This window comes from Salmo trutta, chromosome 9 (assembly GCF_901001165.1).
Source record: "Salmo trutta chromosome 9, fSalTru1.1, whole genome shotgun sequence".
NCBI lineage: Eukaryota > Metazoa > Chordata > Actinopteri > Salmoniformes > Salmonidae > Salmo > Salmo trutta.
Window position 1 is genome coordinate 23,420,630 of NC_042965.1, and position 25,288 is coordinate 23,445,917.

Below are 25,288 nucleotides of genomic sequence, written 5' to 3' on the forward strand. Positions count from 1 at the left end.
AAATGATTATTGTAAGACTGTTAGTCTTAATTACATATCATGATTAATATTGTTGCTGCATTGGCCACATTCGGATGCGATCTGAAAGCCTAGCCACTGGCAACTCTGGGTGTGTCACATGCGATGACGCTGGAGAAACGAAGCAGGTACGGGAGTAAAACATTTAATGAAGACGGACATGGAACGAGACAGGAACAGCTTCAGCAAACAAATACTAAAAACAATACAATGCGGTAGCGGGGTACAGAGCTGGGGAAGTGACAAATATAGGGGAGGAAATAAACAGGTGATACGTGAGTCCAGGTGTGTACAATAACGCTGATGCGCGTGACGAGGGATGGCAGGAGTGCGTGATGGATGGCAGGAGTGCGTGATGGATGGCAGGAGTGCGTGATGCAGGGCAACCTGGCGCCAGGGGGAGGGAAGAGCGGGAGCAAACGTGACAGGGTGGATACATCTATAATTTCACGGTGGTGCAGTTTTGGTGGACCCTCTTATATTTTCCTTCAGTTGATAAGACCATCTTGTCCTCAAAAGTCTGGTGAATGTATGTACTATTTGCTGAGTTCAAGTACGTAAATTCATGTAGAGTGGAGATTCAAACCTCAACAACTGTGTTGTATTCCGTTAGCCCATACACAGCCTTACTCTGTTAACTACCTACTTTTCCAACTTATTTAGTCTTGTAAATAAAACCGTAAAAATAAATTATCTGTGGCCTTGAGTTCATTTGCAAGTGATTGGGTCCTTGAATTTTTGAGCTCGACGACATTCAGAATGAGAACATAGAAACTGGCTGTTAATCAAGACTATTGTTGATATAGGATTGGTACAATGGTTAAATGATAACTACGATAGTGTGAATTAAAGAAATCTCTATATAAAACCTTAATGGTTCCCCACGTTTGATTCATTTGGATAGGATAACCAAATTAATTACAATAATTTAGATCAATTAATTATTCCAGTAATATCTGGAATATCCGCAGTCAAAGTTACAACACTGACATATGTGTGTGTGTGTGTGATTGATTGGGAATGATCTAGACTGATATGGAATGATCTTTGTGAATTTTTGTGTAATATGTAGAAGCATTTGCACCAAGTTGTCATTGGGCTACTGTATTTCATGGGGTTAGTAGTAGGCTAGTATTCTATTAAGTCTTAATTGAACAATAACATACAAATAATTTATTGCACTCAGCTTTCTGCCAACAACAGTTGCCTACATCATTATTATTAACCGAGAATAGAAACCGAAAGGGGCAAGGAGGCAGAGAGGAAAACGAACCTTAATTTGTGGGGCGGGGTTTATCAGCTGTTATATACACTGCTCAGCTGCAGACGGTCACAGAGCTGTCATCATCTTTCAACTTGCAAGACTTCACAATAATACGCATATCTACTGAAAAGGTAAATCTTTTTTTTGTACATCATAGGGCTAAAATAGGCCTGCCATACAGAAATGTGCTGGATAAAAAAAAGCTTAATAGCGTATCAAGTAAATGATCTTATATTATGTCAGGTATTACAATCGTCCGAATACATGGTAAAGCTTAATGACAGCCTGTAGGTAAATATACAAGTTATAATGACTCCCTTATGTCTTTCAATCATTTCTTAATGAATCTAACTAAATACCAGCAATGAGTCAGCTGAAATGTTGATAGAGATTAGACATGACATATTGTAACCCTTATTATAAGACATTATAAAGGATCATACATGATTTTAACAAGTTATAAAGCATTATAACCGCAGGCTTTAAGTGAAGTGTTACTAGACTAATTCATTCAAATGAGCTATGCTATTGTAAAGCCAAATAAATAATACATTAAATCCTCTTTCAGATATCTGTCATGGAACTCACTATAACACTTTTGAATGGGGACTCACATCCCCTGATGGTTCAGCCACACACCACTCTGGGGTCCCTCAAGAGTCTGATCAAGCAACACTTTGGAGTGGCCATGGAAAGGCAGAGGCTGTCAGGTGTCAATGGGAACAACATCAGTCTCAGCGATGATTCAAAAACTTTGAGTGACTATGGCCTGCATTCAGGATCCAAACTGATGTTGCTGATTACAGAACCCACTCATATCCAGGTGTTCCTGAAAAACGAAAAGGGCCAGACTCACACATATGAGGTGGTATCAGGTGAGACTGTAACCCAGTTCAAAGCCAAGGTCGAAAACGAGGAGCGAGTCCCAGCCAACCAACAGAGGCTGATTCACGAGGGCAAGCAGCTCGATGATGGCAAGAAACTGGAAGACTATGGTGTCAGAAATCTAAGCACTATTTACCTGACGCTCCGTCTAAGGGGAGGCTGAAGACACCCAGTATCGACCTGAAACCACCAGTTTTTTTAATAATCATTCCATGTCTATAGAGAAAAAGCTAGTCCAGAAATGATCATTGTTGTATAACATTTTTATTCAATTGTAAATTTTAAATTAAGCATTGCTGATATAGGCTTACTGTATGTTAAATAATGTAAATTAGATTGTAATCAAGTAATAAACAAGTATAAAACTCAAGCAGTCTGCTATCATTGTTATTGCTCCAACTCATAAAAAAAGATAAAGCAACATGATAGACACCGGATAGTGGACTGGTTCTTGTTTTCATTTATAAAATAGGGTTAAAACAAATACTGTACATCAGCATGCAAAATTATTTGCCAGTTTCAGTCCGATGTGCTGTTGCTCCCTTATTTGACCTGATAGAGACAGCAGTCACATTTACAGTTGAGTTGAGACTCAAACTAAAACAATGCAGTCCACATAAGAAAACTACAGGTCGACCTTGTCAGCAATATACACAATACGTTGTGGTTTGATGACAATCTTAACATTGCATTTTCATATGGTGTTAAATGAGTTGCCTTCAAGATTGAAACAGTTACTGTTATTTATTTCCTACAGCACATTTGCTTTGCTTCATCTTAAATTATACAAAACATTTTTTTTTATCAAACAAGAATATATGACATGTATTTACTATTGTTCAAACCAACATAAACCTTGGCCCAAAGGAGAATACTCAAGTATTTCAATTTATTCAAGAAGTAACAATTAAGATTGAACATTTCAGTTATAAGTTATTTTGCATGTGAGCAACACATTGGATGTATTAGGATTTCATTTATTAGTATTTTTTCATTTTGCCTTTATTTAACTAGGCAAGTCAGTTAAGAACAAATTCTTATTTACAATGACGGCCTACCAGAAGGCAAAAGGAGGCCTGCGGGGACAGGGGATTCAAAATTTAAAAAATAAAAAAAATATAGGACAAAACACACATCACGACAAAAGAGACACCACAACACCACATAGAGAGACCTAAGACATTAGTGTAGTAGTGCAGTACCTTGTGTATTGTGTGACTGAAGTCCTACACATCACCCCAGTTAATTTGCCTGGTTGTACCAGCTTGCTGCACTGGCATTCACAGACCTGTCCTTGTAACATTCTGTAGCTCCCGAGGCACACCCTGTGCCCTCTACATTCAGTAATCAGGGAGAAGATCTTGGGAGTCTCACTTCCTCACAGACGCAAGGTAAGCATACTAAAATAAGGCCACCATGTTGGCGAACAGCACTCGAAACTGAAAACACAACACAGATTGGTAACAGAGCACAACTACATTCCAGATGAATGCATAAAAGAAAAGCCAGGGAGAACTGCTCACCTCTACAGCCACATAGTTGATGTTGATGAACTGGAAGGGGGTCTACAATTTCCAGTTCATCTTCAAGGCAAGCCAATAACTACTATTCACTTTGCTCTGGAAGTCTGCTCACTTCTTACCCTAAAATAGCATTAGAATGGATGAAAATGAATGTACAGGCATGGCAATAGTCTGGATTAGAATGTAATTAATGAACCACTAATGGAAATTAACTGTCTGAGTAGTACTGCATAATTTCACTAGGACCAACCTAAACTGAAAATTAATAAGCAGTCCCTGCATAAAGTTTGAACTACACAGAGTAATACCAAGTTTGATATGGGACTGTTACATTGCACTATGACCCCATGTTATATCTAAGCCATGAGAGTTAGTCAGGTGTATAGTGCAGGAGAGTTGATAGTGGAGCAGGTGACTAACCTCTTGGATGTTCATAACAAAAAAAGAAAACCAGCAAGAATGCAGGGGCGAAGATAAGGCGATCCAAGAGCAAGCGTTTCACAATGCAGTATGGAACAGTGGTAGGCACCATGGGCTGGTAAAAGTAATGGCTGACAGGTCCAGTAATGAGCAACCTCAGAGAGGAATAGGCAAAGGGAAAGGTTTTATCCCGCCTAAAATATGGCCAAGAAAATAAGCCCAACAAGTGAGGACATTTTTATGGAGGTCAATGATAGTGTCGAATTTGGTCAACAAAAATATTGAATTGCTCATTTGCTGCGTGCGGCTTATTTGATCGAATAGAAGTGTCATAATGTTTAAGGTTGTTACTAATGCTCTGTTATTAGCGGACACACATGGTATTTCCGCAACTTTGAAAAAAACTACTTTATATCTTAAATAAAGGTTAAATATTTTTTTTAAAATAAATATCAGAGTTGTGCCTGTTGTCACAGAGATAGAGGACTCAACATGGCTATAACTCGTTTTAACATGGAGTTTGCCATTGAGGGCTTCCACCATTTTAAAGTCGTCAACTGCGTGGGGATTCCTATGAGTTGGGAGCAATCAGCCAATGAAAAAGAAGAAATTCACATTAAAATGGAGATTGCCTCAATGGAGCTTCCCATGCTGTCACAGATGCTATAATGGCACAGATACAAAGATGAGTCTTCTATCTATCTTTATGCTCTGTACACACGTATGTGCCCTCTCATTGGCTAGAATGGTCCCACCTGATCTCACCTCTCCCCGCCTGTCTTCTATGGTCATGTCTAGAAGGGATACAGCTTTTGCCAAATTTACATCAAAAGTTATTTTATTTTAAAGTTGTTGTTTTTTTGTGCATTTTATCTAATCCTTACCATTTTCCTAACCTTAACCTAATTATCCTAACCTGCTACGGTAATTATCATAACCTGCTGCATAAGTTCTCCTAAACCTGCTACGAAAAGTCAATTTTCACAAAAGCTACACTGCATATGAAAAAGTATGGGGACACGCCTTCATATAAGTGAATTTGGCTATTTCAGCCACACCCGTTGCTGACAGATGTATAAAATTGAGCACACCGCCATGCAATCTCCATAGACAAACATTGCCAGTAGAATGGCCTGACTGAAGAGCTCAGTGACTTTCAATGTGGCACCATCATAGGATGCCACCTTTCCAACAAGTCAGTTCATCAAATTTCTGCCCTGCTAGAGCTGTCCCGGTCAACTGTAAGTGCTGTTATTATGAAATGGAAACTTCTACAGTCGTGGCCAAAAGTTTTGAGAATGACACAAATATGAGTTTTCACAAAGTCTGCTGCCTCAGTTTGTATGATGTCAATTTGCATATACTCCAGAATGTTATGAAGAGTGATCAGATGAATTGCAATTAATTGCAAAGTCCCTCTTTGCCATGCAAATGATCTGAATCCCCAAAAAACATTTCCACTGCATTTCAGCCCTGCCACAAAAGGACCAGCTGACATCATGTCAGTAATTCTCTCGTTAACACAGGTGTGAATGTTGACGAGGACAAGGCTGGAGATCACTCTGTCATGCTGATTGAGTTCAAATAACAGACTGGAAGCTTCAAAAGGAGGGTGGTGCTTGGAATCATTGTTCTTCATCTGCCAACCATGGTTACCTGCAAGGAAACACGTGCCGCCATCATTGCTTTGCACAAAAAGGGCTTCACTGGCAAGGATATTGCTGCCAGTAAGATTGCACCTAAATCAAGCATTTATCGGATCATCAAGAACTTCAAGGAGAGCGGTTCAATTGTTGTGAAGAAGGCTTCAGGGCGCCCAAGAAAGTCCAGCAAGCGCCAGGACCATCTCCTAAAGTTGATTCAACTGCGGGATCAGGGCACCACCAGTACAGAGCTTGCTCAGGAATGGCAGCAGGCAGGTGTGAGTGCATCTGCACGCACACTGAGGAGAATACTTTTGGAGGATGGCCTGGTGTCAAGAAGGGCAGCAAAGAAGCCACTTCTCTCCAGGAAAAACATCAGGGACAGACTGATATTCTGCAAAAGGTACAGGGATTGGACTGCTGAGGACTGGGGTAAAGTCATTTTCTCTGATGAATCCCCTTTCCGATTGTTTGGGGCATCCGGAAAAAAGCTTGTCCAGAGAAGACAAGGTGAACGCTACCATCAGTCCTGTGTCATGCTAACAGCAAAGCATCCTGAGACCATTCATGTGTGGGGTTGCTTCTCAGCCAAGGAAGTGGGCTCACTCAATTTTTCCTAAGAACACAGCCATGAATCAAAAATGGTACCAACACATCCTCCGAGAGCAACTTCTCCCAACCATCCAGGAACAGTTTGGTGACGAACAATGCCTTTTCCAGCATGATGGAGCACCTTGCCATAAGGCAAAAGTGATAACTAAGTGGCTCGGGGAACAAAACATCGATATTTTGGGTCCATGGCCAGGAAACTCCCCAGATTTTAATCCCAATGAGAACTTGTGGTCAATCCTCAAGAGGCGGGTGGACAAACAAAAACCCACAAATTCTGACAAACTCCAAGCATTGATTATGCAAGAATGGGCTGCCATCAGTCAGGATGTGGCCCAGAAGTTCATTGACAGCATGCCAGGGCTGATTGCAGACGTCTTGAAAAAGAAGGGTCAACACTGCAAATATTGACTCTTTGCATCAACTTCATGTAATTGTCAATAAAAGCGTTTGACACTTATGAAATGCTTGTAATTATACTTCAGTATTCCATAGTAACATCTGACAAAAATATCTAAAGACACTGAAGCAGCAAACTTAGTGAAAATTAATATTTGTGTCATTCTCAAAACTTTTGGCCACGACTGTAGGAGCAACACCGACTCAGCCACAAAGTGGTAGGCCACACAAGCTCACAGAACGGGACCGACGAGTGCTCAACCATGTAGCGAATATAAATCGTCTGTCCTCGGTTGCAACACTCACTACCGAGTTCCAAACTGCTTCTGGAAGCAACGTCAGCACAATAGCTGTTTGTAGGGAGGCTTCATGAAATGGGTTTCCATGGCCAACCAGCCGCACACGAGCCTAAGATCACCATTTACGGACTAATCAGGGTTTAGCGGATGCCAGGAGAACGCTACCTGCCCGAATGCATAGTGCCAACTGTAAAGTATGGTGGAGGAGGAATAATGATCTGGGGCTGTTTTTCATGGTTCGGGCTAGGCCCCTTAGTTCCAGTGAAGGGAAATATTAACGCTACAGCATAAAATGACATTCTAGACGATTCTGTGCTTCCAACTTTGTGGCAACAATTTGGGGAAGGTCCTTTCCTGTTTCAGCATAACAATGTCCAAAGCGAGGTCCATACAGAAATTGTTTTTTCAAGATCGGTGTGGAAGAACTTGACCGGCCTGCATAGAGCCCTGACCTCAACTCCATCAAACACTTTTGAGATTAATTGGAACGCCGACTCCGAGCCAGGCCTAATCACCCAACATCAGTGACCGACCTCACTAAAGCTCTTGTGGCTGAATGGAAGTCCCCATAGCAATGTTCCAACATCTAGTGTAAAGCTTTCCCAGGAGAGTGTAGGCTGTTACAGTGGGGGAAAAAAGTATTTGATCCCCTGCTGATTTTGTACGTTTGCCCACTTACAAAGAAATGATCAGTCTATAATTTTAATAGTAGATTTATTTGAACAGTGAGAGACAGAATAACAACAAAAAAATCCAGAACAACGCATGTCAAAAATGTTATAAAACTATTTGCATTTTAATGAGGGAAATAAGTATTTGACCCCTCTGCAAAACATGACTTAGTACTTGGTGGCAAAACCCCTGTTGGCAATCACAGAGGTCAGACGTTTCTTGTAGTTGGCCACCAGGTTTGCACACATCTCAGGAGGGATTTTGTCCCACTCCTCTTTGCAGATCTTCTCCAAGTCATTAAGGTTTCGAGGCTGACGTTTGTCAACTCGAACCTTCAGCTCCCTCCACAGATTTTCTATCGGATTAAGGTCTGGAGACTGGCTAGGCCACTCCAGGACCTTAATGTGCTTCTTCTTGAGCCACTCCTTTGTTGCCTTGGCCGTTTTTGGGTCATTGTCATGCTGGAATACCCATCCACGACCAATTTTCAATGCCCTGGCTGAGGGAAGGAGGTTCTCACCCAAGATTTGCCGGTACATGGCCCCGTCCATCGTCCCTTTGATGCGGTAAAGTTGTCCTGTACCCTTAGCAGAAAAACACCCCCAAAGCATAATGTTTCCACCTCCATGTTTGACGGTGGAGATGGTGTTCTTGGGGTCATAGGCAGCATTCCTCCTCCTCCAAATACGACGAGTTGAGTTGATGTCAAAGAGCTCCATTTTGGTCTCATCTGACCACAACACTTTCACCAGTTGTCCTCTGAGTCATTCAGATATTCATTGGCAAACTTCAGACGGGCATGTATATGTATTCTTGAGCAGGGGGACCTTGCGGGCGCTGCAGGATTTCAGTCCTTCACGGCGTAGTGTGTTACCAATTGTTTTCTTGGTGACTATGGTCCCAGCTGCCTTGAGATCATTGACAAGATCCTCCTGTGTAGTTCTGGCCTGATTTCTCACCGTTCTCATGATCATTGCAACTCCACGAGGTGAGATCTTGCATGGAGCCCCAGGCCGAGGGATATTGACAGCTCTTTTGTGTTTCTTCCATTTGCGAATAATCACACCAAATGTTGTCACCTTCTCACCAAGCTGCTTGGCGATGGTCTTGTAGCCCATTCCAGCCTTGTGTAGGTCTACAATCTTGTCCCTGACATCCTTGGAGAGCTCTTTGGTCTTGGCCATGGTGGAGAGTTTGGAATCTGATTGATTGATTGCTTCTGTGGACAGGTGTCTTTTTTACAGGTAACAAGCTATGGTTAGGATCACTCCCTTTAAGAGTGTGCTCCTAATATCAGCTCGTTACCTGTATAAAAGACACCTGGGAGCCAGAAATCTTTCTGATTGAGAGGGAGTCAAATACTTATTTCCCTTATTAAAAACATAAGCCTATGCAACATTAACCCTCCTCTCCTCCCTTTCTGCATCCTTTGACTCTCTATGTCCCCTATCCTCCCGGCCGGCTCGGTCCCCCCCTCCTGCTCCGTGGCTTGACGACTCATTGCGAGCTCACAGAACAGGGCTCCGGGCAGCCGAGCGGAAATGGAGGAAAACTAGCCTCCCTGCGGACCTGGCATCTTTTCACTCCTCCCTCTCCACATTTTCTTCCTCTGTTTCTGCTGCTAAAGCCGCTTTCTACCACTCTAAATTCCAAGCATCTGCCTCTAACCCTAGGAAGCTCTTTGCCACCTACTCCTCCCTCCTGAATCCTCCTCCCCCTCCCCCCTCCCTCTCTGCGGATGACTTTGTCAACCATTTTGAAAAGAAGGTTGACGACATCCGATCCTCGTTTGTTAAGTCAAACGACACCGCTGGTCCTGCTCACATTGCCCTACTCTATGCTTTGACCTCTTTCTCCAGATGAAATCTTGCGACTTTTGACGGCCGGCCGCCCAACAACCTGCCCGCTTGACCCTATCCCCTCCTCTCTTCTCCAGACCATTTCCGGAGACCTTCTCCCTTACCTCACCTCGCTCATCAACTCATCCTTGACCGCTGGCTATGAACCGATCCTGTAGGTTCATGCTCTACAGCATTCGCAGAGTACGACCCTGCCTCTCACAGGAAGTGGCGCAGGTCCTAATCCTGGCACTTGTCATCTCCCGTCTGGATTACTGCAACTCGCTGTTGGCGGGGGCTCCGTGCCTGTGCCATTAAACCCCTACAACTCATCCAGAACGCCGCAGCCCGTCTGGTGTTCAACCTTCCCAAGTTCTCTCACGTCACCCAGCTCCTCCGCACACTCCACTGGCTTCCAGTTGAAGCTCGCATCTGCTACAAGACGATGGTGCTAGCCTACGGAGCTGTGAGGGGAACGGCACCTCCGTACCTTTAGGCTCTGATCAGTCCCTACACCCAAAGAAGCGCACTGCGTTCATCCACCTCTGGCCTGCTCGCCTCCCTACCTCTGCGGAAGCACAGTTCCCACTCAGCCCAGTCAAAACTGTTCGCTGCTCTGGCACCCCAATGGTGGAACAAGCTCCCTCACGACGCCAGGACAGCGGAGTCAATCACCACCTTCCGGAGACACCTGAAACCCCACCTCTTTAAGGAATACCTGGGATAGGATTAAGTAATCCTTCTACCCCCCCTCCCCCTACCCCCCCCAAAAAAGATATAGATGTACTATTGTAAAGTGGTTGTTCCACTGGATATCATAAGGTGAATGCCCCAATTTGTAAGTCGCTCTGGATAAGAGCGTCTGCTAAATGACGTAAATGTAATGTAAATATAATAATTTGTTGTATTACTTGTGAGGCACAGCTGAGTGAGCATAATACATTGTTTAGTTGTTTTACTGGACTGATGGTCAGTCTGAGGGGAACGGTGAGGTCCCTCCTCTCTCCATCCCTCCACTGAGAAAATGGGACACAGTCTTCCAGCTGATGGCGAAACTTAACCTCTATGGGATCGGTGTCCCTAAACCCGGACGGTTGTTGCTAACGAGCGCTAATCAAATCAAATTAGTTATATGCACCGAATACAACAGGTGTAGACCTTACAGTGAAATGCTTACTTACGAGCCTCTAACGAACAATGCAGTTAAAAAAAATATGGATAAGAATAAGAAATAAAAGTAACAAGTAATTAACCTGTTGGGGCTAGGGGGCAGTATTTGCACGGCCGGATAAAAAAACGTACCCGATTTAAACTGGTTACTACTCTTGCCCAGAAACAAGAATATGCATATAATTAGTAGATTTGGATAGAAAGCACTCTAAAGTTTCTAAAACTGTTTGAAAGGTGTCTGTGAGTATAACAGAACTCATATGGCAGGCCAAAACCTGAGAAGATTCCATACAGGAAGTGCCCTGTCTGACAATTTGTTCTCCTTCTGTGGCATCTCTATCAAAAATACAGCATCTCTGCTGTAACGTGACATTTTCTAAGGCTTCCATTGGCTCTCAGAAGGCGCCAGAAAGTGGAATGACGTCTCTGCAGTCTCTGGGCGAAAAACAGCAGGAGTTTTTGTGAGTGGTCAGGCAGGGAACAATGACACTGGAGATGCGCGTTCATGTGAATTCTCCATGTTTTTCTTTCTCTCTTTGAATGAATACAACGTCGCCCGGTTGGAATATTATCGCTATTTTACGAAGGGTGCGCTCGCCGCGTCACCCTTCGGATACTGACCTGAACGCACGAACAAAACGGAGCTATTTCAATATAACTATGGATTATTTGGAACCAAAACAACATATGTTGTTGAAGTAGAAGTCCTGGGAGTGCATTCTGACGAAGAACAGCAAAGGTAATCCAATTTTTCTTATAGTAAATCTGAGTTTGGTGAGGGCCAAACTTGGTGGGTGTCAAATTAGCTAGCCGTGATGGCCGGGCTATCTACTCAGAATATTGCAAAATGTGCTTTCGCCTAAAAGCTATTTTAAAATCTGACACCGCGATTGCATAAAGGAGTTCTGTATCTATAATTCTTAAAGTAATTGTAATGTATTTTGTGAACGTTAATCGTGAGTAATTTAGTAAATTCACCAGAAGTTTGCGGTGGGTATGCTAGTTCTGAACATCACATGCTAATGTAAAAAGCTGTTTTTTGATATAAATATGAACTTGATTGAACAAAACATGCATGTATTGTATAACATAATGTCCTAGGAGTGTCATCTGATGAAGATCATCAAAGGTTAGTGCTGCATTTAGCTGTGGTTTTTGTTTTTGTGACATATATGCTTGCTTTGAAAACGGCTGTGTGATTATATTTGGCAGGGTACTCTCCTGACATAATTTAATGTTTTGCTTTCGCTGTAAAGCCTTTTTGAAACGAGGACAATGTGGTTACATTAACGAGAGTCTTGTCTTTAAAATGGTGTAAAATAGTCATATGTTTGAGAAATTGAAGTTATAGCATTTATGAGGTATTTGTATTTCGCGCCACGCTATTCCACTGGCTGTTGACTAGGTGAGAGCAGCAGTAAAATAACAATAGCGAGACTATATACAGGGGAGTACCGGTATAGTTGAGGTAGTAGGTTGAGTTATTAAAGTGACTATGCATAGTGACTAGAATAACGTTTTAAGTAACAGCCAACATTCCAGGAGGAGTGAGGCAGAGGTCTTATATCGGCAGAAAGTTTAAATTCTTGTTAATCTAACTGCACTGTCCAATATACTGTAGCTATTATGGTGAAAAAATACCATGCTATTGTTTGAGGAGAGTGCACAACAACAAAACGCTTTTATCAAGGCAACTGGTTTGATACATTCACCTCTGAAGGTAAATAATGTACTTACATTCTGTAATCTTGCTCTGATTTGTCATCCTGAGGGTCACAGAGATAAATGGTAGCATAGTTTTGTTTGATAAAATCCATTTTTATATTCAAATGTAGGAACTGGGTTCTACAGTTTGAACCCCTGCTGTCTCTGGAACACATGTTTTTTAGTTTGTATTATCTTTTACCCGATCTAATATGTTATACTCTCCTACATTAAGATCACATTTCCACAAACTTCAAAGTGTTTCCTTTCAAATAGTAACAAGAATTATGCATATCCTTGCTTCAGTCCTGAGCTACAGGCAGTTAGATTTGGGTATGTCATTTTAGACGAAAATTGAAAAAAAGGGTATGCTCTTTAAGTCACACTGAATTACTTCTGCCTCGTGCACAAATTCATGTTGTTACTCCTATGACCAGAGAAAGTGAAATATTCCTCTATACTATAAGACACAGGCCGCAAATAATAACAATGAAAGCTTAACGAAACATGTGCATTTGATGGCTTATAAAACTATTAAACAAAGTGTTGACAGTGCTGAATAACAACTTATACATGAACTTACTCATAAAAACAGCAGATCTTGTTGTGTTCGTTGAGTCTCTCTCTAGTCATGGTTTTAAACGTTTTGAAATATTACATTATCACATTTGTTGTGCGTTCGCGGCTTTTTTGACAGTCCTTTGTGCGAGGAAACTGCGGACACGGTGATCTGAGCTATCCGATTGGCCAGAACTAGGCCTATAGGTGCATTTGATTTTCTCCCAGGATCTGCCGGGTAGGCGGAGTTCTACATTCAGACACATTGAATGGTTCAAAATTGGAACACTTTGCTTTCCCGGTGCTAGGTTTTCTGAATCAAGTGCACCTACCGATAATAGCGCGAAACGAATACAAAAATTAGGAACTCAAGGTTTTACGGATGGGTTTTTGACAGAAATGTTTGGTACGATTGAATAGCTCTCTGGCTGTAGCGTTCACTTTAAATTATAATACAGCGCTATGAGACTAAAGGCAGTCCTTGTTAATCAAAACAAAAGTTGAACTTGAAATTCAAAAGTTTATCAATCAGACCGGCCTCCATAAATCGGACTTTAGTAATCATGTTGTAATATAACAAGCTAATGAGCCTAAATTACAATGCATGATCATGACCATGATTTATTTATGCTAATTTATTTCAGCTCTTCGTCAACGCGAATGGGCCCCTCCCACCCCACTTCTTTGGTCTCTTAGCAACTGTATTGTAAACTATCAACATCGATGTGATGTTGTTTTCTATGCTGCTGCCAGTAATGTGGCTAGTGCGATTCGATTTGCTTTATTTAGGTGCTGTTTAAGTTCAGAGGAGGTATGTTGTTTTCCTTTAGGCCTAACGTTATGTTTTCTTGATAAAATGTTTTACCCGCATGGAATCTGTATCTTTTTGTAGCTAACGTTAAGTAAGTACATTATATCTAAAAGTAAACTACACTAGACATTAGGCAACTGTTAATAACGTAGTTAGCAAATAGTAATATTGTCCTAACGTTAGTGGTAAATATGTTTGTGATGCTGAATTGACCGATGTTATAGTGTTAATTTGGGCATGATGTTTTATTGTTTAATAAGATTCCCCCCTGTCTATGGCAGTATGTCTGCAGAGGTGGCCATACAGCCCCTGGAGGATGTTTGCACCCAAATGATGTGCTCCAGTCCCCAACCCAGTCCACAGCCTCGGGCCAAAGTGCTCAGGGAGGACCTCCTAAAGATCCTGGACCCTTCACGGAAGAAGCTGTCATCTTTGGAGACGCAGCGCATCGCAGGGGTGCTGGAAGACTGCATCGCCAGGGTGGAGACGGTAGCCGTGCTGCCGGCTGTGCTGGCCCGCCTGGGAGGGCTGTCTGTGGGATTGGGGTTGGAGTTGGAGGGGGCCTTACAGGAGCACCAGCACCTTGGAGAGAGGCTGGAGGGCCTGGGGCAGAAGCTGGTTGAGGGGGAGGCAGGGGAGAGAGCGAGAGCAGAGTTAGAAAGGACCATCCCCAGCTCACTGAGGAACGTGCTCAGACTGCTGAGAGCTCATCCAGCCGCCACCCGTGCCCTGAGGAGTGAGGCAGAGGTAGGGGGGCAGGGGGTGAGTGAAGGGGTGCGAGGGCTGGTAGGGGGGCTGCAGGAGTTGCAGGGGGTGCTGTTAGAGAAACTGCTCACCAGCCCTGCCGAGGAACGTCAAAGAACACGCTACATGCAGGAGGTTTCGCTGCGCCATGGTAACAACATGGAGCTGGTTGCTACACTGGAGGCGGAAGTCGCTGCCGCCATCAAAGACAGAGATGCTGAGGTGCCGATACAGTTATCATTGTCGTTATACTACTGTTGTTATTACACCAGAGTTTAGACCTTGAAAGTTTTAACCCGTGATAATTCTAGCTCAGTTCTCCAAAACGTAAACTCTCTACTTTCTCTGCTGCTCTCTTTATCTTTCTCTCTCCCCGCCCCCCTACCCCCTGCTCTCTAAGACCTCTAAGAAAAATGAGGTGATCAGGAAGTTGAAGAGCTCTCTGCACCAGATGGAGAAGATCTCTGAGGACTTTGTGTTGCGGACACAGCAGGATGCCGACAAGCAGAACCAATCAGACGCTAAGACCTCAGAGGGGAGGCGGGCCCGCATGCAGCAGGAAGCCAATCAACTGAGAGTTCAGCTTAACAACCTGATTTCTGAGAACCGCGAGGTAGAAACTTCGCTCCGCAAGGTGGGAGATCCCAGAAATAGAGCCCTAGCCCCTGCCCCTTATCTAAAACATTTTGATAAGTATTCTCTATGCATGTAGTAGATCCTGCAATGGGAAATATAACTTTTTTCAATGTTGTTCTCCCCTCCTGGCAGAAAAAATATAAAGTGGAGACAGAAATAGAGAACTGGATCCTGAAGTATGATGCTGATATGGGAGAGAAACAGGTAGACTAACCCTAAAAAATCATAACAAATCTTCCACTGAGTAACAGCAATTAATATACGATTTTAGTGATGCTTAGTAAATCCCCCACCCCCCTCTCTATCTCTCTCTCTGTGTTGTCTGGTCCCTCCCAGTTTGAGCTGGAGGACATGACAAGGCTCTATGATGAGGAGAAGGAGGAGCTGAGAGAGCTAGAAGAGGCGTATGCTGTCCTGGAGCAGGAGTTCAGTCAGATCCAGGAGGAGCGGCGTTTGGCCGAGGAGAGGAGGGAGGAGGAGCAGAAAGAGCTGGAAAAGAAGAGCCGTGCCGCCACCATTATCCAGGCTTACTGGAGGGGCCACCGTGTCCGCAAGGCCATGAGGGGGAAGGGCAAGAAGGGTAGCAAGGGCAAGAAGGGCAAAGGCAAGAAGGGCAAATAACAGCAGCGGCCCTGTGGAAAACTCGGCCAGACCAGGACAGTCCATTATTCCAGCATGGTTTTTATATTTGTGGGAAAGATGTGGCAGCTCTCCAAAAACACGTCCATTTTCCTTTTCTCCTTTTGTATGTTTTCCTTTTAGGTGTCAAGAGTTTATTCCAATAAATACTCTGCAACGCAGCTCTTGATTACTATTGTATGATTACTACTCTGTGTTTGATGTTATCTATTCTTAAGTGTTTCTTAAAAGAAAAGGGGATTTTTTAAAACCGTTGTTTAAAAATCATTTTTATTGAAACATGTACAGTGTGGTATTAATGAATCAGTTTAGGAATTCAACCATTTATAGTTGTTATGCAAAATTGGTCAGAATAATAGAAAACTGGCACCATGCAATTGTTGGATACATTTGATCAAGGCTTGAGAAACACTAAACAGGTTGGCCCTCTATTGATATGTATAGTTAGTATTCCCTCCAGTTGCCACTAGGTGTCAGTACTAGACTGATTGCAGAATTATTATTGTCATCATGGTAGGTTTGCTCCACAGCAGTGGTGTAAAGTCGTTTTTTTGGGGTGTCTTTACTTTACTATTTATATTTTTGACAACTTTTACTCCATTACATCCCTAAAGAAAATATGTACTTTTTACTCCTATACATTTTCCCTGGCACCCAAAAGTACTAGTTACATTTTGAATGCTCAGGCAGGACATCAATATGGTCCAATACACAAACCTAACAATATAAAGCTTTGCCATCCTTACTAACTCTGATCTGGTGGACTAACTAAAACCAAATACTGTGTTTGTTTGTAAATGATGTCTGAGTGTTGGAATGTGCTCCTGGCTCTCCGTAAATAAAAGAAACCAGAAAATTGTGCCATCTGGTTTGCTTAATATAAGGAATTTGATATATAGCATTTACTTTGACTTTTACTCAAGTATGACAAGTACTTTTTTCACCACTATTTAAGTACATGTACAACCATATACTTTTAGACTTTTACTGAAGTTATATTTTACTGGGTGACTTTCACTTTTACTTGAGTTATTTTCTATTAAGGTACCTTTTATGTACTTTTTCCACCACTGCTGCACAGAGTGCTGACCATAACATTACTATCTGTGTGAAAACAATACAAGATATGCATTGAAATCTCCAATAATAAGACCTGCAGGATCCTCTGTCTACCCACTTGATCATCCTCCACCTGTTCACTTCAAGTTGGCTTTAGTAGTGGCATGAGAAGGGCTCTGTTTGAGGTTGTTCACTATGGCAGACTGGTCTTGGATGAAGAGTTGGATCTGGAGAGGAAAACACATTTAGATTTTACTGTTAGCAAATGAATATGTCCCCTACTCTACATCACTGTGACATCGGTATCCTTCTCTAACTGTGACATCACTAACCTTCTCTAGCTGTGACATAAATGTGACATAACTGACCTTCAGCTGTGTCATCCATAGAAATAGAATGAATAGAATGGGAATCCCTTTCAAGTCAATGATGGCATAATGGGGGGACTGACTGCCATTGTGAGTGTACCCATAGGAGCAAAGCAGGAAGTAAAAGCAAGAAGTGTACCCTTCAATCTGTGCTGTGATTTGTTGAATCGATTTAACTGACATTACAAAATACTTAGTTTATTAGGTACACCACTCCGTTCTCGAAAACGGTTCACTCCTACAGACAGTGAATCACGTGGCCATGACTTGCTATATAAAGCAGGCAGACAGGCATCCAGTCACAGTTCGACTGAATGTTAGAATGGGCAAAATGAGTGACCTAAGCGACTTTGAGCCTGGTATGATCGTCGGTGCCAGTCTCGTGAAACGGCTGGCCTCCTGGGCTTTTCACTTGCCACAGTGTGTAGGGTTTACTGATAATGGTACGACAAACAAAAAACATCTAGTCAGCGGCAGTCCTATGGGTGAAAACAGCTTGTTGATGAGAGGTCGAATGAGAATGGCAAGAATCGTGCAAGCTAAATGGGTGGGCCACAAACACACAAATAACTGCGCAGTACAACAGTGGTGTGCAGAACAGCATCTTGGAACACACGACTCGTCGGTCCTTGTCACGGTTGGGCTATTGCAACAAACAACCACACCGGGTTCCACTCCTATCAGCTAAAAGAAGCTGCTCCAGGGGGCACGTTATCACCATCACTGGACAATTGAGGAGTGGAAAAACATTGCCTGGTACGATGAATCCCAGTTCCTGTTGGATCATGCTGATGGCAGAGTCAGGATTTGGCGTAAGCAGCATGAGTCCATGGCCCCAGCCTGCCTAGTGTCAACGGTACAGGCTGGTGGCGGTGGTGTAATGATGTGGAGAATGTTTTCCTGGCACACGTTAGGTCCATTGATACCAATGGAGCAACGTTTCCATGTTTCAGAGAATTCAGACTGTTCTGGAGGCGAAGCGGGGTCAGACCCGGTACTTGATGGGTCTAACTAATAAATTGGCCACTGAGTGTAAATTTGATTGCATGAGCCACATCAGTAAGTATAATTTTAATGAACATTATACATTAATATGGAAATTATTGCATCACAATACCAGGCAGCCATTGTGAGGGTACCCATGAGTTTACCAGTCAAATTGACAAGTTTTAAGTCATGTGCACTAGTACAGTGAAATGACTTTCTTGCTTGCTCTTTCCCAACAATGCAGTAATCAATATCAGTAATACTAGAATTTTTTTAAATAAAAAGTAAAGTAGAACAAAAACACATGAAGAATAGAAATAAGAAGAACACGAGCGTTGGTTCCCTGCATATTGGCACTTGATATTGGCAGTTCCAGGGTCAGTGCCAAAACCACATGGTTTCAATGTTATTGAGGCTATTCCATTCACTCCATTAGAAGCTGTTCAGGAGCCTGTTGGCGTCGGACTTGATGCTCTGGTACCACTTGCCGTGCGGAAGCAGAGATAACTATGGCTTGGGTCTATGGCTTGGGTGACTGGAGTCTTTCAACAACTATCTGGGCCTTCCTTTCACACCGCCTTATATAAAGGTCCTGGATGGCAGGAAACTCGGCCCCAGTGATGTACTGGGCTGTCTACACCACCCTCTGTAGTGCCATGCAATCAAAGGCGGTGCAGTTACCATACCAAGCAGTGATGCAGCAGTCAAGATGCTCTCAATGATGCAGCTGTAGAACTTTTTGAGGATTTGAGGGCCCATGCCAAATCTTTTCAACCTCCTGAGGTGGAAGAATTGCTGTTGTGCTTTCTTCTCGACTGTTTGCATGTGTGTCGACCAAGTCCTTAGTAATTTGGTAATCAAGGAACTTGAAGCTCTTGACCCGCTCCACTGCAGTCCCGTTTACTCTAGTCCAAAATCAGCTCCTTGGTCTTACTGCCTAGAAGCCCAGCATCCCGGAGTCGCCTCTTCACTGTTGAAGTTGAGACTGGTGTTTGCCGGTACTATTTAATGAAGCTGCCAGTTGAGGACTTGTGAGGCGTCTGTTTCTCAAACTAGACACTCTAATGTACTTGTCCTCTAGCTCAGTTGTGCACCGGGGCCTCCCACTCCTCTTTCTATTCTGGTTAGAGACAGTTTGCGCTCTGTGAAGGGAGTAGTACACAGCGTTGTACGAGATCTTCAGTTTCTTGGAAATTTCTCGCATGAAATAGCCTTCATTTCTCAGAACAAGAATAGACTGACGAGTATCAGAAGAAGGTTCTTTTTTCTGGCCATTTTGAGCCTGTAATTGAACCCACAAATGCTGATGCTCCAGGTACTCAACTAGTCTAAAGAAGGCCAGTTGTATTGCTTCTTTATGTTAGCTATGCTAACATAATTGCAAAAGGGTTTTCCAATGATCAATTAGCCTTTTAAAATGATAAACTTGGATTAGCTAACACAACGTGTCATTGGAACACAGGAGTGATGGTTGCTAATAATGGGCCTCTGTACGCCTATGTAGATATTCCATTAAAGATCTGCCGTTTCCAGCTACAATAGTAATTTACAACATTAACAATGTCTACACTGTATTTCTGATCAATTTGATGCTATTTTAATGGACCAAAAATGTGCTTTTCTTTCAAAACAAGGACATTTCTAAGTGACCCCAAACTTTTGAACGGTACTGTAGGTATTCCTCTTATCTAGGGGGTTGAGGTTAGTGTGGAGTGCAATTGAGATTGCATCATCTATAGATCTGTTGGAGTGGTATGCAAATTGGAGTGGGTCTAGGGTGTCTGGGATGATAGAGTTGATGTGGGTTGATGTGTATCAGGGTTAGAGGTTCAAAGTTTGTTCTATTCATTCTATTTCTATCACTAACCTTCACTATCTGTGACATCACAAGCCTCCATCTGTAACATCACAGTGACATCACTGACCTTCTCCAGCTGTGACATCACAAACCTTCTCCAGCTGTGACATCACTGACCTTTTCCAGCGGTGACATCACAAACACAGTCCATCTGTAACATCACAAACCTCAATCTATGACATAATAACATCACTAACCTTCTCTAGCTGTGTCTCTGTGTCATCGATGGCCACGCCCTTTTCCTGCCCTGTGGTCCCGCCCATCATGTGGTAGAGGTTAAGGGTCACCACTTTAATTTGGCCCAATAAAAGCGTCTCCTTCGCCGCTGTGGTTTGGATGTGATACCACGTGTTCTCCTGAACAAAAAACATTGTTTATTTTCTGGATAGAAAGACATGGACTATAATCAATTGTAAATCTGTGACCCATCTAAAGGGATTGTCACTAGTTACCACAGCCACAAAGGCATATTGGCTATATCGTAAACATTAATGACATCAAAAAGTTGCTTTTTGGTCTTAATTTAAGGTGAGGGATAGGCATAAGGATAGCAGTGTTGTTAAGGTTAGGGTTAGGTTAAATATCAGATATTGAGAAGATAAATTGTAGAAATAGGTTTAGCCATAATTATGACTTTGTGGCTGTGGTAACTAGTGACGACCCTCTAGTGACGACCCTGTGAAAGCGTGATCAGGTCTGGTACCCATCTGAGAGCGTTGGAGCGTATCTGGTCCAGCTCTGTCTGTAGCTGAGACAGCAGGTTATTCTTCTGCAGAATGCTGCAGCTCTGCTGGTCTGTGTATCTCTGTAGCGCCCCCCGTTGGCCATCAGCCTGCTCCTGCACCTCACTCTCCCTCTGACGCAGCTGCTCTTTGGTGGATAGCAGGGTGGCAAACCTCCCCAGTAGCTCCCACACATCCTCATACTACATACACACACACACATGTACACGTTATACATTTGAAGCTAGGGTTAGGTTCGTGGTTGAGGCTAAGGTTAGGGTTGAATCGGGATGTGGAGAGGTTTAGGGTAAGGTTTAGGATTTGGGTTAGGGTTGAAGCTAGGGTTAGGGTTGAACTGGGATGTGGACATGAAGATAGGGTTAGGATTGCTGTTGAGGCTAGGGTTAAGGTTTCGGGTTAGGGTTATGGTTGAGGCTAGGGTTAGGGTTGTGGTTGAGGCTAGGGTTAGGGTTAGGGTTATGGTTAAACAGGGATGTGGACATGGCATAGGCAACACACGTGAGCTGGTAGATTAGTCAGCCCACACTGAAGAGGAGGAAATTTGATTATAAAAATGTAATTAACAAGAGAAAGCAAGTGCCATGATCCCACAGGAAACACATTATGTTTTATTTATTATTTATTCTCCGGAGTTGAGAACAGATCAGATGAACTGAGGTGTGTGTGTGTGTGTGTGTGTGGGGGGGGGGTAGATTCATGATAATACATAGAAAAGAGGAAAGAGAGAGAGGGGGGGGAGTGGGTGGGTGGTTCAGTTTAGCGCAGTAGTGCGAAAAGGGTGTTTTTAGTGAATGCCAGGCTTGGGTACCTTGGCCAGTCTAAGGACCTGTTCCAGGAAGGTCCAGTAGAAAGCAGTCTTCTCCACCCTGCGCTGCAGCCTCAATCTCCAGGCCTCCAGGACAGCACACTCCTCCTTCAGTTTCTCTATCTCTCCCTCCTTCTGACGCACAGCATCCCTCTCTCTCTCTGCCTTCTTCTCACCCCGACCACGTTTTGCGTCATTTTCCTGCAAGATGGCACATTTGATTACGATGTTTTTTCCAGTCTGTGTGTTTCAGTGCGTGTGTGTGTGTGTGTGTGTTAGCCACCAACTTTGAGGAATTTGTCAAATTTGAACAGCGACTCCTTCAGTTTCTCCTCCTTCTTCATCACCTCATCTCTCCGCCTTTGCAAACTCTCCGTCTTTAACTCAAACTCCTGTGAAACACACACACACACACACACACACACACACACACACACACACACACACACACACACACACACACACACACACACACACACACACACACACACACACAATATCCCAGGTACATACAGTATGTTAACTATGATAGTCACATTTTTGTCACAGGTTCCCATGATTATGAGTACTATGAATAAGAACGTAGCTCCTACCTCTCTGTGTGTCTGGAGTTGTTTATCCACCTCTCTGATCTCTCTCTGTTTCTCAATCATCCGTGTGGCTCCGCTCATCAGACCTCTGTCCCGCACAGGCACTTTCCTACACACATAAGCACGAAAGTACGTATGCATTTACATTTTACATTTTAGTCATTTAGCAGACGCTCTTATCCAGAGCGACTTACAGTAGTGAATGCATGCATTTCATACAGAAACGCACGCACACACGCATACACACAGAACTTTCAGTGGACATCAATCTGTGTTCCTTCACTCAGCCCCACTAGCGGAGAGCATACTAACACAAACACAAACAAACTCACATTAAGAGATGTTCCTCAAAGACAGTACGGAAATAATCCTCCAGATCCAAGGCCATTATCTCTGCTGTCTCCAGGGAGTTTCTGATCTTCAGTTAGAAACTTAAGCAGCTTTCCCTTTGGACTTCTTTATACCCTGCTATACAATCCTGTCTCTATGGCAACACATAGACAAAGCCTCTGTCGCCCCCAGTGGCAAACTACTGACATAGAAGCTCCACTACTGTGTGTGTATGTGTTTGTGTGTCTGTGCCTGTGTGTGTGTGTGTGTGTGTGTGTGTGTGTGTGTGTGTGTGTGTGTGTGTGTGTGTGTGTGTATGCGGGGACCCCTTTTGTGATAGCAAATTCATCAGAGACCCCCTCATAATCAAGTCAAATCATATTTTATTTGTCACCTGCGCCGAATACAACAGGTGTAGACCTTACCATGAAATGCTTACTTACAAGCCCATAACCGACAATGCAGTTTTAAGAAAATAGAGTTAAGAAAATATTTACTAAATAAACAAAAGTAAAAAATGTAATGAAATTAAAATAATGAGGTGGTGGTACCGGTACCGAGTCAATGTGAGGGGGTACAGGTTAGTCGAGGTAATTTGTACATATAGGTAGGGGTAAAGTGATTATGCGCTGATAATAAACAGTGAGTAGCAGCAGTGTAAAAACAAGGGGGGGGGGGGGTCGATGCAAATAGTCCAGGTGGCCATTTGATGAATTATTCAACAGTCTTTTAAAAATGCAAATCAATTTATAACATTTTTGACATGCGTTTTTCTTGATTTTTTTGTTGTTATTCTGTCTCTCACTGTTCAAATAAACCTACCATTAAAATTATAGACTGATCATTTCTTTGTCAGTGGGCAAACGTACAAAATCAGCAGGGGATCAAATACTTTTTTCCCTCACTGTATTTTGCTCAGGTGTATGTAAACTTCTGACTTCAACTGTAGGTTCTGTGTGGCAGGAAGCTTGGCCCCAGTGATGTACTGGGCCGTACGCACTACCCCCTGTAACGCCTTACGGTTGGATGCCGAGCAGTTGCCATATCAGGCGGTGATGCAATCGGTCAGGATACTCTCGATGGTGCAGCTGTATGACTTGTTGACGATCTCGGTACCCATGCCAAATCTTTTCAGTCTCCTGAGGGGGAAAAGGCGTTGTCGTGCCTTCTTCACAACTTTCGTGGTGTGTTAGGACCATGATAGTTTGTTGGTGATGTGGACACCAAGGAACTTGAAACTCTCGACCCGCTCCACTACAGCCCTGTCGATGTGAATGGGGGCGTGTTCGGCCCTCCTTTTCCTGTAGTCCACGATCATCTCCTTTGTCTTGCTCACATTGAGGGAGAGGTTGTTGTCCTGGCACCATACTGCCAGGTCTATGACCTCCTCCCTATAGGCTGTCTCATGGTCATCGTCACCGGTGATCAGGCCTACCACCATTGTGTCGTTAGCAAACTATATTAAGGTGTTGGAGTCGTGCTTGGCCACGCAGTCATGGGTGAACAGGGAGTACAGGAGGGGACTAAGCACGCACCCCTGTTTGATGCCATTCCATTCGCTCCGTTAGAAGCTGTTCAGGAGCCTGTTGGTGTCAGACTTGATGCTCCGGTACCACTTGCCGTGCGGAAGCAGAGAGAACTATGGCTTGAGTCTATGGCTTGGGTGACTGGAGTATTTCAACAACTATCTGGGCCTTCCTTTCACACCGCCTTATATAAAGGTCCTGGATGGCAGGACACTCGGCCCCAGTGATGTACTGGGCTGTCTACATCACCCCCTGTAGTGCCATGCGATCAAAGGCGGTGCAGTTGCCATACCAAGCAGTGATGCATCCGGTCAAGATGCTCTCAATGATGCACCTGTAGAACTTTTTGAGGATTTGAGGGCCCATGCCAAATCTTTTCAACTTCCTGAGGGGGAAGAGGTTCTGTTGTGCTTTCTTCATGACTGTTTGTGTGTGTGTCGACCATTTTAAGTCCTTAGTAATTTGGACACCAAGGAACTTGAAGCTCTCGACCCGCTCCACTGCAGCCCCGTTTCCTGTAGTCCATGATCAGCTCCTTGGTCTTACTGACGTTGAGGGAGAGGTTGTTGTCCTGGCACCACACTGACAGGTCACTGACCTCCTCCCTATAGGCTGTATCATGGTCATCGTCACCGGTGATCAGGCCTACCACCGTTGTGTCATCAGACAACTTGATGGTGCTGTTGTAGTTGTGCGTGGACACGCAGTCGTAGGTGAACAGGGAGTACAGGAGGGGACTAAGCACATACCCTTGTGGGGCCCCCGTGTTGAGGGTCAACATGGTGGTGGTAATGTTGCCCACCCTCCCCACCTTGGGGTAGCACGTCAGGAATTCTAGGATCCAGTTGCAGAGGGAAGTGTTTATTTCCCAGGGTCATCAGCTTAGTGGTGAGCTTTGTGGGCACTATGGTGAGCTGTAGTCAATGAACAGCATTCTCACATAGGTGTTCCATTTGTCCAGCCGGAATAGGGCAGTGTGGAGTGTGATTGAGATTACGTCATCTGTGGATCTGTTGGGGTGGTACGCAAATTGGAGTGGTTCTAGGGTTTCCGGCATGATGGTGTTGATATGAGCAATGAACAGCCTTTCAAAGCACTTCATGGCTACCGATGTGAGTGCTACAGGGCGGTAATCATTTAGGCAGGTTACCTTTGCTTTGTTGGGTACAGGGACTATGGTGGTCTGCTTG

At 43.6% G+C, this 25,288-nt stretch overlaps 3 protein-coding genes across 6 annotated transcripts; 2 read left to right on the plus strand and 1 right to left on the minus strand.

The window, feature by feature from the left end:
- The first annotated feature begins 1,314 nt into the window (after nucleotides 1-1,314).
- Nucleotides 1,315-2,537, plus strand: LOC115200231 (polyubiquitin-like). The gene is made up of 2 exons (XM_029763109.1): nucleotides 1,315-1,413; nucleotides 1,851-2,537. The coding sequence occupies exon 2, from the start codon at nucleotides 1,860-1,862 to the stop codon at nucleotides 2,328-2,330; it is 471 nt and encodes a 156-aa protein (XP_029618969.1). The 5' UTR covers nucleotides 1,315-1,413; nucleotides 1,851-1,859; the 3' UTR covers nucleotides 2,331-2,537.
- An 11,132-nt stretch (nucleotides 2,538-13,669) lies between these two features.
- On the plus strand, nucleotides 13,670-16,688 carry drc10 (dynein regulatory complex subunit 10). 3 transcript variants are annotated; one of them, XM_029763112.1, is made up of 5 exons: nucleotides 13,670-13,813; nucleotides 14,074-14,779; nucleotides 14,958-15,191; nucleotides 15,326-15,397; nucleotides 15,530-16,688. In XM_029763112.1, exons 2-5 carry the CDS (start codon nucleotides 14,096-14,098, stop codon nucleotides 15,812-15,814), a joined length of 1,275 nt encoding a protein of 424 aa, XP_029618972.1. In that variant the 5' UTR covers nucleotides 13,670-13,813; nucleotides 14,074-14,095; the 3' UTR covers nucleotides 15,815-16,688. The 3 variants fall into 3 exon arrangements, with proteins under 3 accessions (XP_029618972.1, XP_029618970.1, XP_029618971.1); XM_029763110.1 differs by having other exon boundaries at nucleotides 13,671-13,813; nucleotides 14,095-14,779; XM_029763111.1 differs by lacking the exon at nucleotides 13,670-13,813 and adding an exon at nucleotides 13,815-13,904 and having other exon boundaries at nucleotides 14,095-14,779.
- Nucleotides 16,689-16,743: 55 nt separating this feature from the next.
- cfap73 (cilia and flagella associated protein 73) lies at nucleotides 16,744-22,737 on the minus strand. Of its 2 annotated transcripts, none has more exons than XM_029763113.1 (7): nucleotides 22,575-22,737; nucleotides 22,246-22,351; nucleotides 21,940-22,044; nucleotides 21,656-21,853; nucleotides 20,808-21,029; nucleotides 20,302-20,460; nucleotides 16,744-17,118 (listed from the first exon to the last, which is right to left on the minus strand). In XM_029763113.1, the coding sequence occupies exons 1-7, from the start codon at nucleotides 22,628-22,630 to the stop codon at nucleotides 17,029-17,031; spliced, it is 936 nt and encodes a 311-aa protein (XP_029618973.1). In that variant the 5' UTR covers nucleotides 22,631-22,737; the 3' UTR covers nucleotides 16,744-17,028. The 2 variants fall into 2 exon arrangements, with proteins under 2 accessions (XP_029618973.1, XP_029618974.1); XM_029763114.1 differs by having other exon boundaries at nucleotides 17,009-17,118; nucleotides 21,674-21,853.
- Nucleotides 22,738-25,288: the final 2,551 nt, after the last annotated feature.